General features: G+C 48.0%; 1 protein-coding gene across 28 annotated transcripts in view; it reads right to left on the minus strand.

Moving 5' to 3' along the window:
• Nucleotides 1-20,737, minus strand: part of NFIA (nuclear factor I A) — a 520,766-nt gene that overhangs the window by 18,574 nt on the left and 481,455 nt on the right. For 19 of the 28 annotated variants that reach the window (XR_011532492.1, XR_011532489.1, XR_011532488.1 and 16 more), the window contains one exon: nt 12,580-12,671. The exons of the other annotated variants lie outside the window; for them this stretch is intronic. Coding sequence is in view for 10 of the 19 variants with exons in the window: in XM_008522797.2 (XP_008521019.1) it covers nt 12,580-12,671 (92 nt within the window). In the remaining 9 variants the exon portion in view is untranslated. The remainder of the gene's footprint in view (nt 1-12,579; nt 12,672-20,737) is intronic. 28 annotated transcript variants of the gene reach the window in all.

Consider the following 20,737-nt stretch of genomic DNA (forward strand, 5'->3'; position numbering starts at 1 on the left):
GGATACCAAATAGGCTTGTGTTTGGGATGGTAACAGCACCTTAGTTCCCAGTTTAGATTTCTAAACTGAAATAAGATTTCTGAAACCTCTTTGTCGTCACCATAATCTGTCCATCCTCAGCTGAAAACCATTCCTCGTACTTTTGCACAAAATCAATTGTATTGATGGGAGGTGTTCCGTACTGTCAGTCAGGGAAATGTGATTTGATGGGACCCCAAAGCAGTGGGACGAGAGAAGGAACACCAAGCCCGCTTGGGTCCACACCGTCCCAGAGAAGTCCGTGCTTCCCATAACGCTCTTGCTGTCGTGTGGCACCCTACGTGTCAAAATTAATCCTGTGGAAGGAGTTGAGTCACTTAAGCAAAGTGCTCTCTGCTGTGTAAACACATACAGATCTATGGGGCAAAAAACAAAGGGGGCAGGAAAGAACAAAACGTCGTTTTTATTTTTCATGTGGACACGTTCCCACTTTCCATTCTTCTCTTGTAACAATTACTGTAGCAGCCACTCTGACAGAGTCAATAAATTGATCTGGGTCTTGATGCAGCAGCAAAGCAGACTGATCTGATATGCCATTATCTGCAGGGGAGGGGAGCACCCAGGTGGCAGAGGGCAAAGGGGAGAAGCCAGCAGAGGCACGGCTGCGCTGCGGCAAGGAGGTAATCAATGCTCTCCACAGAGCTCCGGGGACAGACAGAGGCGTGCGTGCGCGCGCACGTGCTGGGAACGCGCAGGGAAGGGGCCCCTTCAACTTGGCTAGAGGCCGCTGCCGCAGCAACGCCGAGCGCACGGCCTCAAGCCCCCGTGGGATTCCCGCGCTCGCAATCTGCAATTCAACGAGGATCACCACCCCATTAGAACTGATCATGTCAGCTGCGCATCTGACAAAATAAACGTTCAGCAACTGTGCTCCTGGGTTCAGAACTTGTTTTTGCACTGAGACTTTTTTCTTCTCTCCCTCATCCAGCATAAAGTTTAATAGTTTATAACATACAAAGAAACTCCACATGCATTCCTCAGCGCATTACTCCTCACGACCAGAAACTGCAGCTGTTAGCCGAGCGTTAACCTGCTCCCTGGGAGCATGCTGAGCACGTTCTTAATCAGCTTCATTCCTCTGGCTGAGGAGAGGACCGACAGCACGACTTATGGACGACGGACGGGAGGACGGGGAGCGGCCAGATGTCCCGGGGTTCCCGCCCACGAGCATTCCCGGGCATCCGCCGGCAGCCACGGTCCCCGGGCCCAGGATGAACGGGGGGCAGGTGCCCGTCAGCTCCGCGGGCTTTGCAGCCCGACCGTGCTGCATCCTCACACAACTCCGGGCGGAACGCGGGGGTTAATTTACAGCCTTGGAAATGTGGCCTCTCAGCGTCAGAGAGGCTCGGGATGACCCCACGGGCACGGTGCTGGTCCGCCCCGGCTGCCGGAACACACCGCAGACTGGGCGGCTGCCAAGCCCAAGTCTCCTTCCTGCAAGCTGGAGGCCCCGACCCCGGCTCCAGCCACCAGGCGGACGGTCGGACCCGGCTCGCGAGCGGCTCCCTGTTCTGGAGGGCTCGCGTGGCTGCTACAAGGGCACCAACCTCATCGCGGGGCCCCACCCTCCTCTCAGCCCAGTCACCCTCCGGGGCCCAGCTCCACGACCGCAGCACGGGGTCAGGGCCCAACATGCGGATCTGCGGGCGGCCACGGTTCAGCCGCTCTCAGGACCTGAGAGAAGCCAAGCCAGGGCTGTCCGGCGCACAGCTTGTGCGTCCTCGCGGCGCCCTGCGGCCCAGGAGAGCGAGCCCTGACCCGCAGCTCCGGACACCCTGCCCCCGCGAGCGCCGAGACCGCCAGGGCAGGCTTCCGCTCCCGCCGGGCCCAGCGGCCCTCTGTGCGCGCCCACGAAGCCCGACCGCCTCCCTGCGTAGGGCGTGCGCGTTCCCGAGTGGGCCGGCCCGGTCACGCAGCGGCCCCAGCACCCAGCAGCCCCAGAGCCCAGCGTCCCCGTCACGCAGCGGCCCCGTCACGCAGCGGTCCCAGAGCCCAGCGGCCCCGTCACGCAGCGTCCCCCTCACCCAGCGACCCGGTCACCCAGCGGCCTCGTCACGCAGCGGTCCCAGAGCCCAGCGGCCTCGTCACCCAGCGTCCCCGTCACGCAGCGACCCAGTCACCCAGCGGCCTCGTCACGCAGCGGTCCCAGAGCCCAGCGGCCTCGTCACCCAGCGTCCCCGTCACCCAGCGTCCCCGTCACGCAGCGGCCCCGTCACGCAGCGTCCCCCTCACCCAGCGACCCAGTCACCCAGCGGCCCCGTCACGCAGCGGTCCCAGAGCCCAGCGGCCCCGTCACCCAGCGTCCCCGTCACGCAGCGTCCCCCTCACCCAGCGACCCAGTCACCCAGCGGCCTCGTCACGCAGCGGTCCCAGAGCCCAGCGGCCTCGTCACCCAGCGTCCCCGTCACGCAGCAACCCCGTCACGCAGCGTCCCCCTCACCCAGCGACCCAGTCACCCAGCGGCCTCGTCACGCAGCGGTCCCAGAGCCCAGCGCCCCCGTCACGCAGCGCCCCCGTCACGCAGCGCCCCCGTCATCCGCTTCACTGACAGACACGCAGAAGACGGCAGATTGTTCGGCACACTGGCGATTGGGCCCCTTCCCGGGACGGAATGCTCCGCGCGCCAAGCATGTCTGGCTCCTCCGAGCCGCTCCCGCGTGGCCTTCTGCGGAATCGCCCTGCGCGGTGCCGGGCTCTCCCCGGAGGCGGCCCTACTGTGGGCGCCACACCCTTCAGCGGCCGCCCTCCTCCTCTTCCCCCGTCTGTGGGAAGGCCTAGTGGGGACTGGGTCGTGCGTGTCGCCGGCCCCTCCAGCCCAGGCTGGGCCCACTGAGCTCCACTCTCCTCCGCCGAGACGCCCGCAGACCTGGGAGTGGGGGCGGGCCGGGAGCCCGGGTCAGACGCTCGTCCCCTGCCCCTGTACTCGGCCCAGATGGCAGGTCCCTCTGGGGTGGCTTTCCCTCCCGGCCTTTCTCTTGTCTTGTTCCTCCGCCCCCAGCCTCGCTGCCCACCCGCACCCGTGGCCAGGGCTCCGCGCAAGGGCGGCACAGAGGGGCCGGCCTCAGCCCTCCCGCCCAGGCAGCGCAGCGGCTGGAGGCAGCGTCCGAGCCGGGCTGTGGAAGCCCCCACACGCAGCCTCTGCCGAGGGCGGGCCCAGGGCCAGGCTCCTCCCGAGCTCCCGAGGCTCACGGGCGAGGCCAGGCCGCGGCAGCGTGCAGAGCCGTCAAGGCGCCGAGGGCCTGAGGAGGAGTCTCAGCTAGGCCCCTGGGCCAGGGGCTCCGCGCAGGCTGGGCCCGGAGGGCGGCCACGGACAGGGGCGCGGGGCTGAGCAGGTGGCCGGGCAGCAGCCTGCAGAGCGTCCGCCCGAATCGCCCGACAACGGCTTGAGCTGCGGCGAGGAGCCTCCAGCTCTCAGCTCCTCAGAGGCCGGGGGCGCCCTCCTCCGGGGAACCCCACGGGCAGAGCGGGAGCACCCGGCTCCCCAGCAGGGGCTGTGGCGGTGGGGCCAGCCCCGGGCGGCCCCTCCTCAGCGCCCGGGAGCATCTTCCTGCGCTCGGCTCTGCCGACTCGGGCCCAGCGAACCAGGCGCCCTTCTGCGAAGGAAGCATCTGGCTCCAAGTCCCAGACGACAAGCCCAGAGCCCGCGGCCGGCTGGGGAGCGGCGCCGAGCGCAGGCCCCGAGGCCCGGCTCCAGGAGCGCCTGACCAGCCCTGCACCAGACGCCAGTGCTGCTGCCCGGGGCTGGCCCGCGACGGGGCTGCGTGAGCCCTCACCTCCCGCCCCACACGGCCATCTCCCAGACAGAGGGACGAGCGGGCCGGAGCACTGAACAGAAGGCAGCCGGAGACGCAGGAGTCGGGTGCGGCCCCACCAGGGGCTGTGCACAGGGAACAGGCAGGCCCCGTGGGAGCTGACCACCGCCCACGGCCCCTCTTCCCTGAGGCACTGTCGCCGAGGGACAATAACGTAACCAGCCCTGCCCAGTGGATCATCTTAGCCAAACAAGGTAAGTCTGTGCTGGCCTTCCTAGCATCCTTTGCAGCTAAAGATTAAAATGTGATTTAGTTTTAGTCAGTGACACCTAACTAGAAATTTGCTAACAGGAAGCAGTATGGAGGCCCTTTGTTTCCCCGATAGAAGAGGGGTAATGGGGTACGACACGTGCATGACATCTGGAGCTGCAGGAGCCATTTTGCAATCAGAGGCACCAAGCATGAGGACGAAAGGAGCACATGCTAAGGATGGCAGAGCAGAACGTGAGAAAGAGCAGGGCTCCTGCTGGCATCATGTAGCAGCCGAAACAATGCCCACAACCACTCTCGACAGATTTCTTGTCCTGTGAGAAAAATAGCCTCAACTGGCCTAAACCACACTTAGTTGCGTTTTCTTCTAGGAGGTAGCCAGTACTGTTGCCTTCACTTTGAGATGAAGAAATTGAATTTTAAGGGATAACGTGTCCAGGACCACTCTGATGAATGGGATGTGAGCACAGGTCTACCCGACCCTTCAATTCGTGACTCTTTCCTGTTCCCCGCAAACAAAGGAGACCATGAGCACCCAGTACATTTCCCTCACTATCCTGGAACTTCCACGGACCAGGAGCATCCTTATCAAGACCCGTGTAAAGACTGGAAATGCTGACAGCTGCTCTGCAGTGGCTACTACAGTTTTCTGACTTCACTGTAAGGCTATCCTCAAGCTCTCATCTTACTCTTCTCAATTCTCCACACCAGTTCTCAGCTTGTTTTCAAGCTCCGTCCCCCTCAATTTCCTGTCCCCTTTTCCCCAAAATCCCAAGGGCTAATTCAGTGGATACCAGATTGTTCACCTTTCTTCCTCTATGAAATTTAAAATATCCTGTGAAATATCACTCTTCTCTTCTCGTCCGGTGCCACTGATCTCATTTTAGTGCTGGAGAGGAAGGGAGCAAGGAAGGAACCAGTGTTCACTGAGAACCTATTGTGCACCCGATCCCACGGAGGCACCTCAATTCTTTCAACAATCATCAATTTGCTTCAACTAAGAAGCTTTTCTAAATCTTTTTGGAGCAAGGCAAAAAGCAAACAAACAAAAGTGCTAACACCAAACCAAAATGTGGTTAAAGGTGATGGGGCCACTGCAGCATCAGAACCGAGGGAGAAGATGGAGACTGGCGCCTAGAACTGACGCTCTCGCTGTGTCCAGAAGTGAACCTTGTGGCTGAGGACATCTACAATGTGCTGCCAAGTTAAAACCTGAAAGACAAAGGTTCTGTTGATTGAGAAATTTATTTCAAGAGTGTCTCGTAGCCTGTCAGTGAGTCAGCTCCGAGTCCGTGTGCAGAACCTCCAGGCTGCTGTGGGAGGTGGAGGCTGGGAGTTTGCTCCTGCCCACAGTGATGGGAGCGGGGCAGACGGCCTGAGTAGCTCACCTCAGCGAGGTGCCGCTCACTGTCCAACACCACAGCTGGAGCCAAGGACGCAGGAGAAAAACGACCAGGCAACGCCTTTCCCGTCAGAGTCTGGGGGACGCGTTCCCTTGCCGGCAGCCGTTGCCACCCTCAGAGACACTGTCTCCCCTGGGGAAGACTCTTCTGCCTTGGCACAGTTTGGCTTGAGGGGAGGAAAGTCGTGCAGGGGAGAACAGATGTGCCTCAGTCAGGCTAGGGGAGCCTCTAGGGGAGATGCTCAACGGAAGAATCCATAGGGTTATGGTCTCGTGGGGATTTTCCTAATTTGCTGGATGGCTGCTTTAGATCCAGCATCTGGCAGGTGGGTGCTGCCCATGTCCACATGCAGCACTCGAGGACGGGCAGAGAGGCTCACCATGTCCCTCCCTGACGGGCACACTGAAGGGGCGTGGGCTGTGGAGACAGAAGTGGGCTCATGTCCCGGCTCTACCGACCCCTGGCTCTGTGGTTCTGGGGAAGTCACTTCTTCTCTTTAAACTTCAGTTTTTCAATCTGCATAATGGGGGTAACAATAATAATCGTTCTGCCTACTACAAAGGGTTGCTCTTAAGATCAAATGAGAAAATACTTTGTAATCCAGAAAATATTGCTTCCAGATCAAAGCTGAGTTGTCCACCAAACAGTTCAAGCTACTATTCGTTGAGTGTTCAGTGGGTGTGAAGCACTTCCTTTCTCCAACAGAATCTAAGACTCAAAAGAACCAGAGGTAGTGTTTGTACACTCTTAGGCAATCCGTGCTGTAACCAGTGTCACACCGCATCGCGAATGTGCTGTTGTGGTCATTACCACTACTTCTTTACATCTGCTTCCTCCAGTCGACTTCAAACAGGAGAGGAGAATTGTTCCCCGCATTCTGGAGGTTGGAAATATAGTAAGATGTGGCAAGTGACTGACGAAAGGGGCCTAGGAATTCTGCAGACTGCCTAAGCTTTGGTTCCTCAGGCAGAGCTTCAGGAATGTGACACACAGAATGGCAACAGATCGAAACGCTCCCCATAGTCGCCACCTGCCCATGTTCCTTGCGAGCCCACCGCGGGCAGACGATGGGTGCTGTGCCCATCACTCAGCTACGCAGGGACTGCTCCAGATCAGTGGCTTCCGGCACAGCCGGCGTGTGGCTTGTGTGTACATATGTAAATTTCACGAGGCAGAGGCAGTCACGCCGCAAGTCACACTGCAAGTCAGGCGGCTGGATGATTTACTACGCAAAAGTTAGTGCACCTGTGCCTTTTTGTCAACCAGTCAGGCCCAGGCCACGCCAAGCGACTCTGCCAATAACCCAAATAGTAATTTGGTTTTAAACAGCTTTTCAGCTACCACAATTCTCTTGATGAAGAACAGTGATAGACTTGGGTGGCAGGGGAGAAATGCCTGTTTTTAATATTGTTTGCCCTCATTTTTCATTTTAAAGAATTAGTCTTTTGTTGGAGTTCTTCCGGGTTAACCATTTTATTTGAACATTCTGATTAAACTAGAACTTGAATCAAACGAGTTCTTTGCTCAGTCCTCCTGTGTGGGAACTGGTATTTCTATTTATTACCTGACGATGAAATATTAACTTTTTTTCTCTAAATAAATGCCTCCTCTTAATGGCTCCCATTTTCAGGGATCAGATTAAATTACGGGATGCAATTGAAACGGCCACTGGCTTTCTGCTATTTGAGATGATGGCATGTTCTCTATTAAATTACATTATTCAGTGGGCGTGCAGGGGACCTAACAGTGTCCAAAGTGAAGTAAATAACTCTCCGCCCCAGAGACTTTTCTGCATGTTAATATCAACTGCCAGGGGACATGGTGAAAAATAAGCAAGTCCAGTGGGACAAGCAGTCATGGTTTCTCAGAACAGATGGGAGTCCTAAGGCTGCATGCAGGGAGGCGGCCACCCCACCATGTTAATGGTGGGTTACAAACTAGAGGAGGAGGAGGCAGATAACGGCAGCAGCAGAGGCAGCAGACACATGAGGTGAGGAAGGGACGGACACCGTGGTAGGAGTGTTCGAACAGAGCCCAAAGCTGGGGTGCGACACATCACACAACTGGACGGCAGTGTGAAAGAAAACTAGCTCCAGGCAAGGCTCAAGAGAGAGAAGGCAATTCTGTCTCAGTGAAGGGAGGAATTCTCTGGAGAAAAAACAGACTTGCAAGGGATGGAGGAGGAAAAATGGCTTTCAATTATCCATGTTATCTTTCCCTACTAATCATTACAGATGATGAATAGGTGCAATAAAAGCCAATATTCAATTTTTCCAATTTACATGGAAAGAAGGCCATAATGTATTGTTAAGGGGAAGAAACGGCAGGTTAGCCACAGTGTATATAATATGATCTCATTTTGCAATACATTTGTATGCAGGGAACAGTCTGGAGGGACTTATACAGAAATGTTAACAGTAGGACTACAAGTGACTTTCATTATTTTTCCCATCTGTATTTTCCACAATTAACATGTGTTGTGACTGTAATAAGAAAAAGTCATTATTTTTAAACTTCCCTGTGAATCATTTAGATTCAACCAATATATGCTGACTACCCACTATGTGTCGGACGTGAGAATTAGTGCTTTCAGAGGTCAGCACACAATTACAGTGGATTTTGTTGATAAACAGGCCATTTTTCCTGGCTGTTTTACAGAATTTTAGACTCTTACAAGGTGAAAGGGCCACGAGAGTTTATCTAAAGATTACATTTTAAAAATCGTGGTGAAATACAGATAACATAAATTTTACCCTTCTATTATTATTATTGTTATTTTTTTGGTGAAGAAGATTGGTCCTGAGCTAATATCTACTGCCAATCTTCCTCTTTTTACTTGAGGAAGATTGTCCCTGAGCTAACATCTGTGCCAATCTTCCTCTTTTGTATATGGGACGCTGCCACAGCACAGCTTGATGAGTGGTATGTAGGTCTGTGCCTGGGATCCAAACCCATGAATCCTGGGCCACCAAAGTGGAGCCATGAACTTTACCACTATGTGACTGGGCCAGCCCCTGCCCATCTTAACTATTTTACGTGGACAGTTTAGTGGCATTCAGTACATTCACACTGTTGTGCAACCATTACCACTGTCCATCTCCAGAATTCTTTTCATCTTGCAAAACTGAAACTGTGCCCATTAACGACGACTCTCCATTCCCCACCCCCAGCCCTGGCACCCACCATCATACTTTCTGTCTCTGTGAATTTGACCACTCTCGGGACCTCAAGTACATGGAATCACACAGTATTTGTTTTTTTGTGTCTGGCTTCTTTTACTCAGCACAACGTCTTCAAGGTTCATCCATTTTGTTGCATCTGTCAGAATTTCCTTCTTTTTTAAGGCTGAATAATATGTATTATGCCACATTAAAAGGGTATATACACAATACAATATATATACTACATTTTGTTTATCCATTTATCTGTCCATGGACACTTGAGTTGATTCCATCAATTGGCTATTGTGAATAATGCTGCTAAGAACACGGGTGTACAAATATCTCTTTGAGATCTTGCTTTCAATTTGGGTATATAATGGTTAGATTTTAATGCAATCTCAGATTCAAAGGCAGAGAATATGCCAGTATTATTACTGAGATTTGAGCATCTGTCTCTGAATATCCATGGAGAAAGGTGCTCACCAGCTCATGAGGCAGTACAGTACACTGGTTAGAGAGGACAGGTCTTGGAGTCAGACAAAATTGGGAACATTTTTTTTTTTTGAGGAAGATTAGCCCTGACCTAACTACTGCCAATCCTCCTCTTTTTGCTGAGGAAGACTGGCCCTGAGATAACATCCATGCCCATCTTCCTCTGTGTTATACGTGGGACACCTATCACAGCATGGCTTTTGCCAAGCGGTGTCCTGTCTGCACCTGGGATCTGAATTGGCGAACCCCGGGCTGCCGAGAAGCCGAATGTGCCAACTTAACTGCTGCGCTACCAGGCTGGCCCCTGGGAACAAATTCTTGCTCCACTCCTCACCACTGGATAGCTTAGGAAAATCAATAGTCTCTTTAGGTCTCAGCTTCCACCTCTATAAAGTGGAGATAACTCTATCTATCTTATTGGGTGGCTGTAAAGATTAGTTGGATAATGTACCTAGAAAATGCTCAATACATAGAGGATATGCATAATCAAAGAACTCTTCTTAAAGAAAGGTCTTATGATAAACTGAAAGGTACCTACTTAAATGTCCATGCATTGCATTATTTACAATAGCCAAGACGTGGAAGCAACCTAAGTGCCCATCAACTGATGATTGGATAAAAAAAATATGGTATATATACACAATGGAATACTACTCTGCCATAAAAAAGGATAAAACCGTCCCATTCACAACAACATGGATGGAGCTTGAGGGAATTATGTTAAGTGAAATAAGCCAGAGAGAGAAAGACAATCTCTGTATGACTCCACTCATATGAGGAAGTTAAACATGTAACTAAAGAGAACAGATTAGTGGCTACAGGGGAAAGGAGGAGTGGAGGGTGGGCACAAAGGGTGAAGTGATGCGCCTACAACATGACTGACTAAGAATAATGTACAACTGAAATTTCACAAGGTTGTAAACTATCATAATCTCAATAAAAATTAAAAAAAAAAAGTCCATGCATTACTAGTTCAAGTTCTGTCTGCTGGAAAACAGACTGTATCCCATCTGCTCCTGCGGCTCGGCGCTGTGGGCCCTGAGGAGGCCTCCCCCAGCAACGGCCTCAAAGAAAGCAGGCCGTCCGACTTAGCACTGGTTTGTGGATTCATGGGCAGGGCCGCTCTTCTGCATCCATAAAGCTCAAGCATCTGCTCGTGTGACTTGTCAATTTGTACTTCTCCAAGGGCAGAAAGTAAAATTTTGTTTTCCCAGAAAAACCTTTCCTGTAATTCAATTAATACAAATTTCATGCCTTATTAAGAGAAATACCAATATAGAAAAATGCAAGCTTGCCTAGGAAATTAATCTGCAGGCCACATTCAAATTATGCCTTAAAAAAATCCCTTTTATGAACTGATGTCCTCTCAAAAAGGAGCTTATTCTTTAAAGTATATTATATTTATTACCTATATCTATACATGTCTAACACTTTAAATGGCTCCAGAAAGTAGTTCCTTTTTTTAAAAGAAGAGTCCATACATACACCTTAAAATTAAAATATTTAGAGTACATAATTTTTACCTCAGTATATATTTCTTTGGGAAAAATGTAACTCCATCAGCACAGTTTCTCATGAGATGAGTGGGGACGGCTTCCTTCAGGCCAATGTGGCAGGTGTCACTGTGATAAGGAACATCTAAGCTGTTGTCCTACAGTGCCAAATATTTAATGGAAACCAAAAAAATACAGTTCCAGATGCCAATATTGGGTCTACATGACATCATTCATCCAGATGTGTGGAAAATCTGGATTTTTAAGAATTGAATTTTTGTGGTCAACATCATGAAGAGTCCATTTCTGGGTTAAATAAGGCATTTGTGGCACAAAGCCATATTGGAATAGAAGATGTTTTGATTGTCGAGAAACAACTGAACGGAACACGGGGTACAACTGCAGTGCTGGGACTCGCAGCTTACGTGAAACACCATGTGGAACACAAGCAGCACGTTTCCAAACTGCACTCTGAGGTTCTTATGAAGCAGCCTGAGCACACAGTGCTTTGAGCAAAGCAATCATCACACAGGGTCACTGTCCCCAGTTCTCCTGACTCACTGAACCCGAACCCTGACCCAGGTACAAAATGAAATGATGCTCTTCTATTTTAATGCACTTAAGTAATCATTCAGTTTCAAATTCACCAGTTCAGTATTTGAAGCTATGGGAAAGGGAATGATAAACATAAACAATCTTATGGGGGGTGCTGAATGGGAGAGGTCAATCCCAGATGCCATGTACACGCCAGTCAGGAGAAACAGCAGAAGTCGGGGTTCAAGAGTGGGGTTTCTCCTCCCCTGGGCTCCCTTTCCTCCAGACGCCTCCTCTGAGGCTCTACTCTTGGGACCTGCTTCAGTGGAAGGAAGGCTTCAGATGCGAGACAGTTTAACTTGCACTGCCGACACAGCCAAAAACTAAAACCCTCCATAGAGCGCGCAGATGGGCCCAGGAAGGCAAACCCACCTGAGCAGGACACCAAGCCACAGTCTCACGGACAGACCAACAGCTCTGAATTACATGTCTGGAGCTTGCACACTCAGGCCCAGGTGCGAAACATCTTGGAGAACTGCTTCAAACCCCTCACAGAGAAAATACTTTCTTTATGTCAGTTATAATATGGTCATGTTCTAATTAGGACATTAGAGGGTAGTTTCTTTGAAAACTTGAATCTAATTCTATTTAACAAACCTCTAAATGTCTCTATATCCACTACCTTAAACTCCAAAAACCTTTCATTGTTTCTCAGTTAAGAGCAGCCATTCCAAAACTTTTAAGAGAGATTTTTTCTCCTTGACCTATACTAGCACAAAACACCAACTATCTATTGAAAAACAAGCTCTAAATGTCCTGGCATACTCTTTTCTCAGTCACCTCAAACTATGACATTATATTCACAGACAACCCCTCCCATCTCACTGCACCTTGCTCCCCAGTGGCCAGTGTAGCCAGTAACAAACATCTCCTGTTTCTGCACCAACACCAGCAACTTAAGAGGGCTCAGGAAACCTTTCCATCTTTTCTTTCTGAAAGTCTGCCAGGTTGCTGGGGACCCCACAATGACTACAGAGTGGCTGATCTCTCATTCCCAGCATGCACAGTGATGTCAAAGGCAACCAAGCTTGCCTCCCCTCCAGTGGGGCCTCCTCCCGCCGGCTCACTCTAGAGACAGGAATTCCTAGAGGAGGGAGCACACACCACCTAACATTGAGAAGCCTTTCCTGCCACAGCAAAAGCGGTTCTGGCACAGAAGCCCTCCTCTTCTACCCCTCCAATACAAGAAAGAAAAACTGCAGCAACATTTTCTGAGAACACATGGACATGGCTGAAGGGCGGGATGGTGGGGCTGGGGGGAGAGGGGACCGACAGGGGCTGGGACAGGCAGCCTGCTGTGCCAACAGACAGGTTACAGTGCACCTGATGAATAAAACGAGCTGCACCACATACAGAAAAGAGGAGAGCGGCCCACCTGTGTCTGTTGAGGGATATTTACAAAGCTTGGATCCCGTGGTCCAACACTGACGAATCGGTTTGCGGGGGAGGTGCTGGGTGTCGAGTAGGCTGTGAAGGGAAGGGACACATGCGTTCAGGAAGCAGCACGAGATTGCACACACAAACAACACCAAAACACACAGTCTCCGAGCCTACGCAGCTGATTAACAAGGAAATGTGCAAACGCTGTAGCTGGCAAAGGGACCTGGCTAGCAAGGGCATTTTAGACAGTCAAGAGGGAGAGGGTGTTGGCTTCCGAAGACTGCCAGAGTAAAACAGTGTCAAACTGGTGCTCAGACGAGCTCTTCTCTCCTTCCATCAGACAAATGAGAACATGCAGGATCTGCCTTCTGAGTTAAATACGAGCTCTTGGTCAGACAGAGATCTCCTAGTCTTTGGAGCACAGGGAGAAAGAAATTAGGCAGAAAGGGAGGGAAGCAGTTTCTTGAACAACCTTGCCGTTCAGACTATTACACTCCTAAAAATCATAAAGTGTTCCTGTGCCTCCAAAGCTAAACATCCAAGAGGAGTCTTTATAGAAGGAATTAATGGGTTCTCCAAAAAGGAGGTGGAAAACCATTTAGAAAAGGCTGTCTTTATAGGACCAGTAGAGTGTCCAGAATCTTTATGATGCACAAAATGTGCTTAAAATATTACCATTTGTCATCTTCCCAGGCTGGAACCCCTCTATTTAGGCACAAACTCAAGAGCCCGTGTAAGCCAAGATGTGACACTGGAACCTCAGGTACCACACTTCAGTTCACTCTCCCATTCATAGCACACGGAAGTCTCGTTGCTGGTTTTTCTATTTATATTTAAGAGCTTCGCTCTACTTTAGGGAGAAAAAATTCAGTGGCTTTGGTGTTTCACTAGCTCATAAATCCAAATGGACAATTTATTTTTTGGGTGTCCTACAATTCATTTCTTTACCACAACTCCAATGATTTATCTATATTCTTTCCTTGTACTAGAATTTTTAGATCGACTATTGCTTAATTTCAAATTTCTTAACAATACTTGTAAAAAGCCTAAGATTTTTGGACTAATTCTACACACATCATCTAAAAGATGAAAAAGATTTGCTATTTTTAAAAACACAGATGACTGAGGGAATAATATCAAATTCCTTTGCCAGATTTTTTTTTCCCTTATTGACATCATCTGTTTCTCTTACTTTGATTTTCTCTTTTATAGAAAACTGCTCCAACTTCTTTTCCCCTTGTTAAATACATCTAGAGATAAAATTTCCACCAATCTGGCCCAAGTCATGTTGGTCATCTTTGGGAAGAGCTAGGTCACCCACACAGATCTGTGGCTGTGTTAAACCAGCACGGAACACAGGATGCACAGGAGGGTCCACTGACGTCTATTAATAAGAAACTCTGTGTTGTTGTAGCATTTGTCCGATAATAGCATTCGATACAATGATCTCAATGTATGAGGTGTTGTATTGTCTAGCAATGTGAATCTAGTGACTTCCTCCCTAGCCTATCCTATGTCAGAGTAACTTGAGCAGATTTGAGAAATACCTCTGCATTTAGCCATTCTGTATGTGCCTCTCACTCACTGGTATGGGGCAAATTTAACTTTTTAAAAGCTCAGTAAAATATTCTTTATTGATGCCTCCATTTAGCCTTTACTTTGATATGCTTTAAGAAGTCACAACAGGGCCTGGCCCCGTGGCCGAGTGGTTAAGTTTGCGCGCTCCACTGCAGGCGGCCCAGTGTTTCGTTGGTTCGAATCCTGGGCGCGGACATGGCACTGCTCATCAAACCACGCTGAGGCAGCATCCCACATGCCACAACTAGAAGGACCCACAACGAAGAACATACAACTATGTACCGGGGGGTTTTGGGGAGAAAAAGGAAAAAAAAAAAAAAAGAAGTCTCAACAGAAAGTTATATGTTGAAAATGATGGACTATAATTACTGGCATAGTATTTGCCTGCTCCTAGGGCACAAAGAGGATGTGGGAGAGAGGAGGAGGAAGCTAGTAGATGAAATAACCTGTTAAACCTGTTAGTGATTAAGAGAAAAAAGCGTTCTGTCACAGGTGACTAGGTAGGTAGGTTGAGAAAGAACAAAAAGGCATGAAGAAAACACTAAGGTGCTAAGTGACCGGCGACAGAGGCTGAACCCGCGTCCTTGGCCTGCAGGTCCTGGCAGACCTGCGAGCATCACCTGCATTGTATTGTAGACAGGCAGTAGGACTTCCCACGACATCCTAACATGTCGGTGACAGCAGACATGGGCGTGCTGACCGACCCTGGGATACAGGGCATTCTTTCTGCTTTTCCTTTTTGTGTGAAGATAGTTCTCCACTGACCACAGCAAGTTTACTACATCTGGAAAGGTTTATATAACATCCCATTCTCTATTTCTGCCAGACCTAAATTTCTCCATTTGAAAGAAGGGTTAGCACACAAATAACTCAGCTACTCAAAATTATTAGGAGGCTAACAGCTGGATATTTTCTCTTCTTCAATCACAAGACAAGCCTTGCAGTCCTAGTTTCAAAACACCTCAGCAGGCCTTTTGTGCTCTTACGGGTTACTGAAACTGCTCCAACATTTATTCTGGTTTTTAGAAAAGAGAGCAATGGTGAGAGAGATGGCAGTGTGTCTGCATTTTTTTTTTTTTCAAAAGGATAACACAACTACAGAAATCTGGGAATCTCTAAGTACCCAAGTTACCGAATGGAACAAATGGTGCCCAGGGAAATTTATTTTATAGAAAGCCAGCTTCTGGGAAAAATCAAGGACACAGGAAAAACAAGGGAAGGAAGAGAGAAATTCTGACTCATCTTCCATTATCATAGCTACAACAGGCAGAGCGTTCACCTACAACAGGACGTAGTTCCAAAAATGATATGACATAAGCGAACTTGATTTTCCCAAAGAAACAGTGGAATACGGGAGTTACGCTGTTGAACAAAAACCTCAACTGACACTTTTTATTAAAACAACCACATATAGCATAATGAATCAATTATACATGCACAGTTAGGAACTTTCAACACGAATACAAAATCAGGTAAAGGGGCTATGTGGTAATTAATTACACACAACTGTGTTTACTATGCCATGATACCACATTCACATCTTTCTTAATTATAGTTCTTGCCTTACAACTTCAATAAGCAAATGCTGCAGCAAGAGCTTCAGGAAATCAGGAAATCCAGAAAATAACTTTCTGTGAAGATTACTGTGGGCATTTTTGAGGATTCTAGAGGGAAGGCTCAGGGATATTTGATAATTTTCTGATAAAGTCAACAGGGGAATCGATTTGCTTATATAATCTCATTGTAAAGGTCCTCATGGCAAACACGACTATTAGAAACCAAGTTATTATTTGGCTGCGTCTGAAACAGAAACGTTTTCTTTTTTAGCAGCCATTTTACCTACATGAGCAATATCGCCACAGACCATTTTCCTAATGTTATAGAAGAACATTCCTATAAGAAGCTTCCACCAGGTCTTATTTGCACTAATTTGCTCATATTTTTCCTCTTTGTAATGTCTTTCTTCATATCATCCAAGAGTCTTAGTGTGGCCTTACCCACAGTGGTTTAAGTATCAACATTCAAACCAGAATTCGACCTCATATCCAGAAAACCCCATTCTTCTGTATTTTCATGCATCATATGCATTGCTAATTCTATAACCCTTCACTTAGCAACACAGGGCCTGCCTCAGGGTGAGCAGTTGAGGAATGGTTCAAGAGCATTCTCTTTCTTTATGAGCAATAGTTTTAAGGGGACTCTGTCTCTGGGGGCCGTGGGGAGGGCAGGAAGACTGGCAGAGATCGCCCACAAGCACTGTCCCTCCTGACAGTGCAGGTGTCCCTGCAAGAGCTCGGCCAGTGTCCCCAGAAGTGCATGTGACTACCCGCCTGCAAGCAGACAGAGGCCGACTTTCATGTTCCCAAGGTGTCAGGTTTTGCTTTGTTTTTTCCTTTTTCTGAATAAGAAGGAATGAGGGATGCATCTAGACAAAGGAAGTGCGGTAATCCCAGATCAATCAGTTGGGAATCTTTAACGGCCTTCGCCCCACAGTCCTACCTGACTATGGTGTTACAAAGGTGGCCAAACTGTTTTGAACAAAAAGGCTTGGAGCTTTCCTGTTTTTGAGAAAAATATGACTGAAGAAGAGGATATCAAGATGTTAAAGTATTTGTACAAATGTCAGTTGATGTTTCTTTCAGATAAAAACCTTATCAATAAAATCACTCAAGTCAGACAAATGAGAAAATGTGAGTCTGCATCGCGCGTCTGGAGCAGGCAGACAGAGTCGAGGTCTGGGTCAGGCTAAGTGCTGAAATGTGCGATCATGGAAAGGCAGGGAGGGAGGACGTGTGGGCGGGCTGCTGTATGGAGCATGGGTGCGAGAGGACGGCTGCCCTGGACGAGCCCTTCTAGCGCCCACCGGCGAGTGGTCATCAGCCTGGGATGACCTGACTGAGCAGGGCTGTGGTCGGCTCTTCCACAGTAGCCAGGGGGCAAATGACACATGGGGCACCTGGCAGAAAAGAAAAGGTGAGAGGCCTGGCGAGCCCTGAGCTCTGAATTTACCTCCAGACATGGGAGGCAACGATGTCCCCTCAACCCGCAGCTGGCCAACAATCGCACAGGAGTCCAAAGAGAGGCGCTCCCTCCATCATACTCCAACCATGGGGAAGGTGGGAGCGCCATTCTTCACACCCTGAACCCCACCAGGTCACCTCTGGGGTGCACCTCAGAGAGACTCGTGACACACCCACATCCCTTCTCCATCCGTCTGTCTGTGCATCTCTGGCGGACACTGGCTGTGTGCCAGGCTCTGTACTGAGCATCACAGGAGATACAAAGGTGAGCAGGATGCACAGCTATCCTCAACGTGTTAGAATCTAATGGGTGAGATGAGCACAGGAAACGAAGATGTGAGTGTTGAAAAAATATAAAAGGACAGACACGTGACACGTGGCAGGGGACAGGACGAGCTTTACGGAGATGCGGACGGCAGAAGCCATGGCCATCACAGACGTGTTGGTCCTTGGGTTCTGACAGGTGGGGGCCCATAGAGGTGGCAGCCCAAGCCCAGGGAGGGAGGCAGGAGCTGGGCGCAAGAAGTGGGGAAAGAGATGACGCTGCACGCTTCAGTGCCACACGGCAAGGGAGGCAAAACTGCAGGTCGGAGACCTGAATGTTTGAAAACGGAGGAGAAAGTCTACCGAATTTTTCTTTTAAGGAAGAAACAATTTATAAAATAAACATAGATATCAAATTTCTATTCTGAACACCATTAAGACAACTAGACACCCCCAGGCTCTAAATCTTCCCCTTCGTATCTCAAATACCAATATGTATTTCACTTCACTTGTTCCCTTGTTTTCAGAAACTCAGACATATTCACAGGTGGGGATTTTCCTCTAAAACAGTCAGAAATTCTATTTCTTTCCAAATAGTCTCACGGTGACTCTACTACCTGTCGAGAGACATGTTAGCTATGGGACAGAAGTAATCAAAACGAGTTTAGGAAGGCAAACTTGAACAGGTGCTGTGTGTCGCTCCAACTGTGTATCAGTGACACTGACAGTGAAGAAAAAGTGCTGAGAACGCACCCAGTCACAAACTGAAACAGGGAGGTGACGGAATACCTAACTGAAATAGTTTCTGGAGTCTTCTCAAATGTACTATCATGCTATGTTAAAAAAGAAAAAGGCCCTGTGAGAAAACTTTCACTCGTAAAAAGTGCAGAAACTGTTAGAAACTAGATTGGCTAATTTCTAAATGAAACCCATCATAACTGAAGTCATTTAGGAACCTGAATAGCACCATTTCTTGCAGGGTGACAAAAGAAATGCTGGAGGATACTGGAGTGTGTCTCCTTCACAGAAACCCATCATTATCGACAAGTCTGCAGGGCCTGGGTTAGCCCTGCTAATACCCTTACGCAGCCAAGGAGACACTCAGCTTCTGCTGACACACAGCCCATACTCAGAGGGTTAGAAATCCCACGTGACGGGATGGCTGTGGCAGTTTTCATCCAGATGTTTGGAATCTAGAAGATAACCACACTGAATTCCCATATTTTGATCCCATCTGTGCAGTCAGTTACCTTGTTCTATTATCTCTGAGATCTTCTGTCTCTACAAACAAGTTACCCACAAAGAAAGAGACACAGCCCTCAGGGCATGAGACTAAAGCCTACCTATCACTAGTAAGCTATTACGGAACAACATACCCATGAGCTTTCTTCTTGAAAAGCACGTGAATCCTAACTTTAATAGATTAGCATTACTCAACACAAACAGCCACAATGTGCGAGACAGGTCTAATCTGCTAGCAGTTCAGAGAAATCATGAGAAGAATCAATTCAGCCAGAGGCTTTGCTCCGCTGGTGTTTCTGCCTCTATTTAGGGTCCTCAGAAGGAATGGGGGCTCCAGCCACACTGTGATTTGGGGTAAAACATGCAGAAAGGAAGGTACGAGACAATTCACGCGTGCACACAGAGAGAACGGGGATCAGAGCAACTTGTAACCTGGCAACACTTTGACCTTATGTTACCAAAATCTGTGTGACTTCACAAGGAGTGCTTCCTGTATAAAGTCTATTAAAACTGCCCATAATGTTCTTTTTCATAATAACTTCAAAGGGTAAGAATACAGCCTTGTTTCAGTTCATTTAAACTGATTTCTGATGGCTAATCTGAGTTCGATAGCTGTCATTTATTTTTCTGTGTATGCTATGTTGTCCAATTGATAGAACATATTTGTTGATCAGAAGCAGTAACATATATGCGTAGGCACAGGTGAAAGTTCTATTAAACAGCCACAGGGAATAAATTCTGAATTCAGCTGAGGTTTACTAAAAAAAAGAAACTTAGATCAATATATTGGATCCCTCCCTCTTTCAAGAGGGAGCTTGTGCAGCCTCTCAAAAGGCAGTATAAATCTGAAAACCTACTTCTGGGAATTTATCGTCAAGAAATACTTCAAGTTCAGGTAAAATTTGTGCTCCAAGATGTTCATGACAGCATTACTTATAAGAGCAACAAACTGGAACCAACTTATAAGTTAATGCTTCATCCATATGTTGGAATATTTTGCAGTGATTAAAAATGTTTTAAAATAATAATGACATCACATGTATATATTATGAAATAAGTTTACAAAACTGTATATATGTATATACACACATATATGTACGCACACATAGATCATGATCAATTATGTTTAAAATACGCACAGAAAGTGATCATCTCTGAAGAGTGGGATTACGAGTGATTTTTAAATACCTTCCAGTAATTTTTAATCTTAACTAAAACAAACACAAATGGAAACTGAAAACCCCAAATAATACTTCTATTTTTGTGGCAGTGCAATGTAGTCAAAAGAAAATGAATTTTAGAAACAGAAAATCCTGGATTGAATCCATCAATCTCTTACTAGAAATGTTATCTTGGCAAGCCAGTTAATCTTTCTGAGCCTCCATATACAAAGAGTCCAGCATAATAAACATTATTTACTCCAATACTGCTAGCCCTTTAACTAAGGCCTCACCCTGCTGTGATTGTCTAACAGGCTACTCTCTCCATAGGAGCCATGCAGAGAGTGACCCCTAAGGAGAAGCATAGCCAAAAAGACAAGAAATCCCCAGAATTTCACTGTACTTTATATTAAAACAATTGAAGAAAAATGCTAAAATCATCCAATCAGGGACTATTGATTCCAATATCTGATTAAGGGTATTACAGCAAGATATCTGCTTTCCAACAATTTAAAAAAACAACACTCAAACCTCTCAAGGGTTAATGTTATGGTCAGACTCATAAGTAATCTGTGAGGGTGTACTGACATAACCTTTCTGAAAAGCAATTTGTTAACGGGCATCAAGAGGAATATTCATACTGTGTGTACTAGCAATTCTACTTCTAGAAATCTATCCTAATGAAATTATTCAAGTTGGGGACAAAAATATTTGTTCAGTGATATGCTGGAGCATATTCCATAGGTTGGGACAAAAGTTAACGTCCTATAGTAGGGGCATAAGTAAAAATTATTTAAAATCATATTTCCTAACTTTGTAATGAAATAAGATGTAAAATACTAATTAAAAATAGCATACAAAATATTACATTCAGTAGGTCACAATCATC

The sequence above is a fragment of the Equus przewalskii genome, chromosome 24 (genome assembly GCF_037783145.1).
Source record: "Equus przewalskii isolate Varuska chromosome 24, EquPr2, whole genome shotgun sequence".
Classification (NCBI taxonomy): domain Eukaryota; kingdom Metazoa; phylum Chordata; class Mammalia; order Perissodactyla; family Equidae; genus Equus; species Equus przewalskii.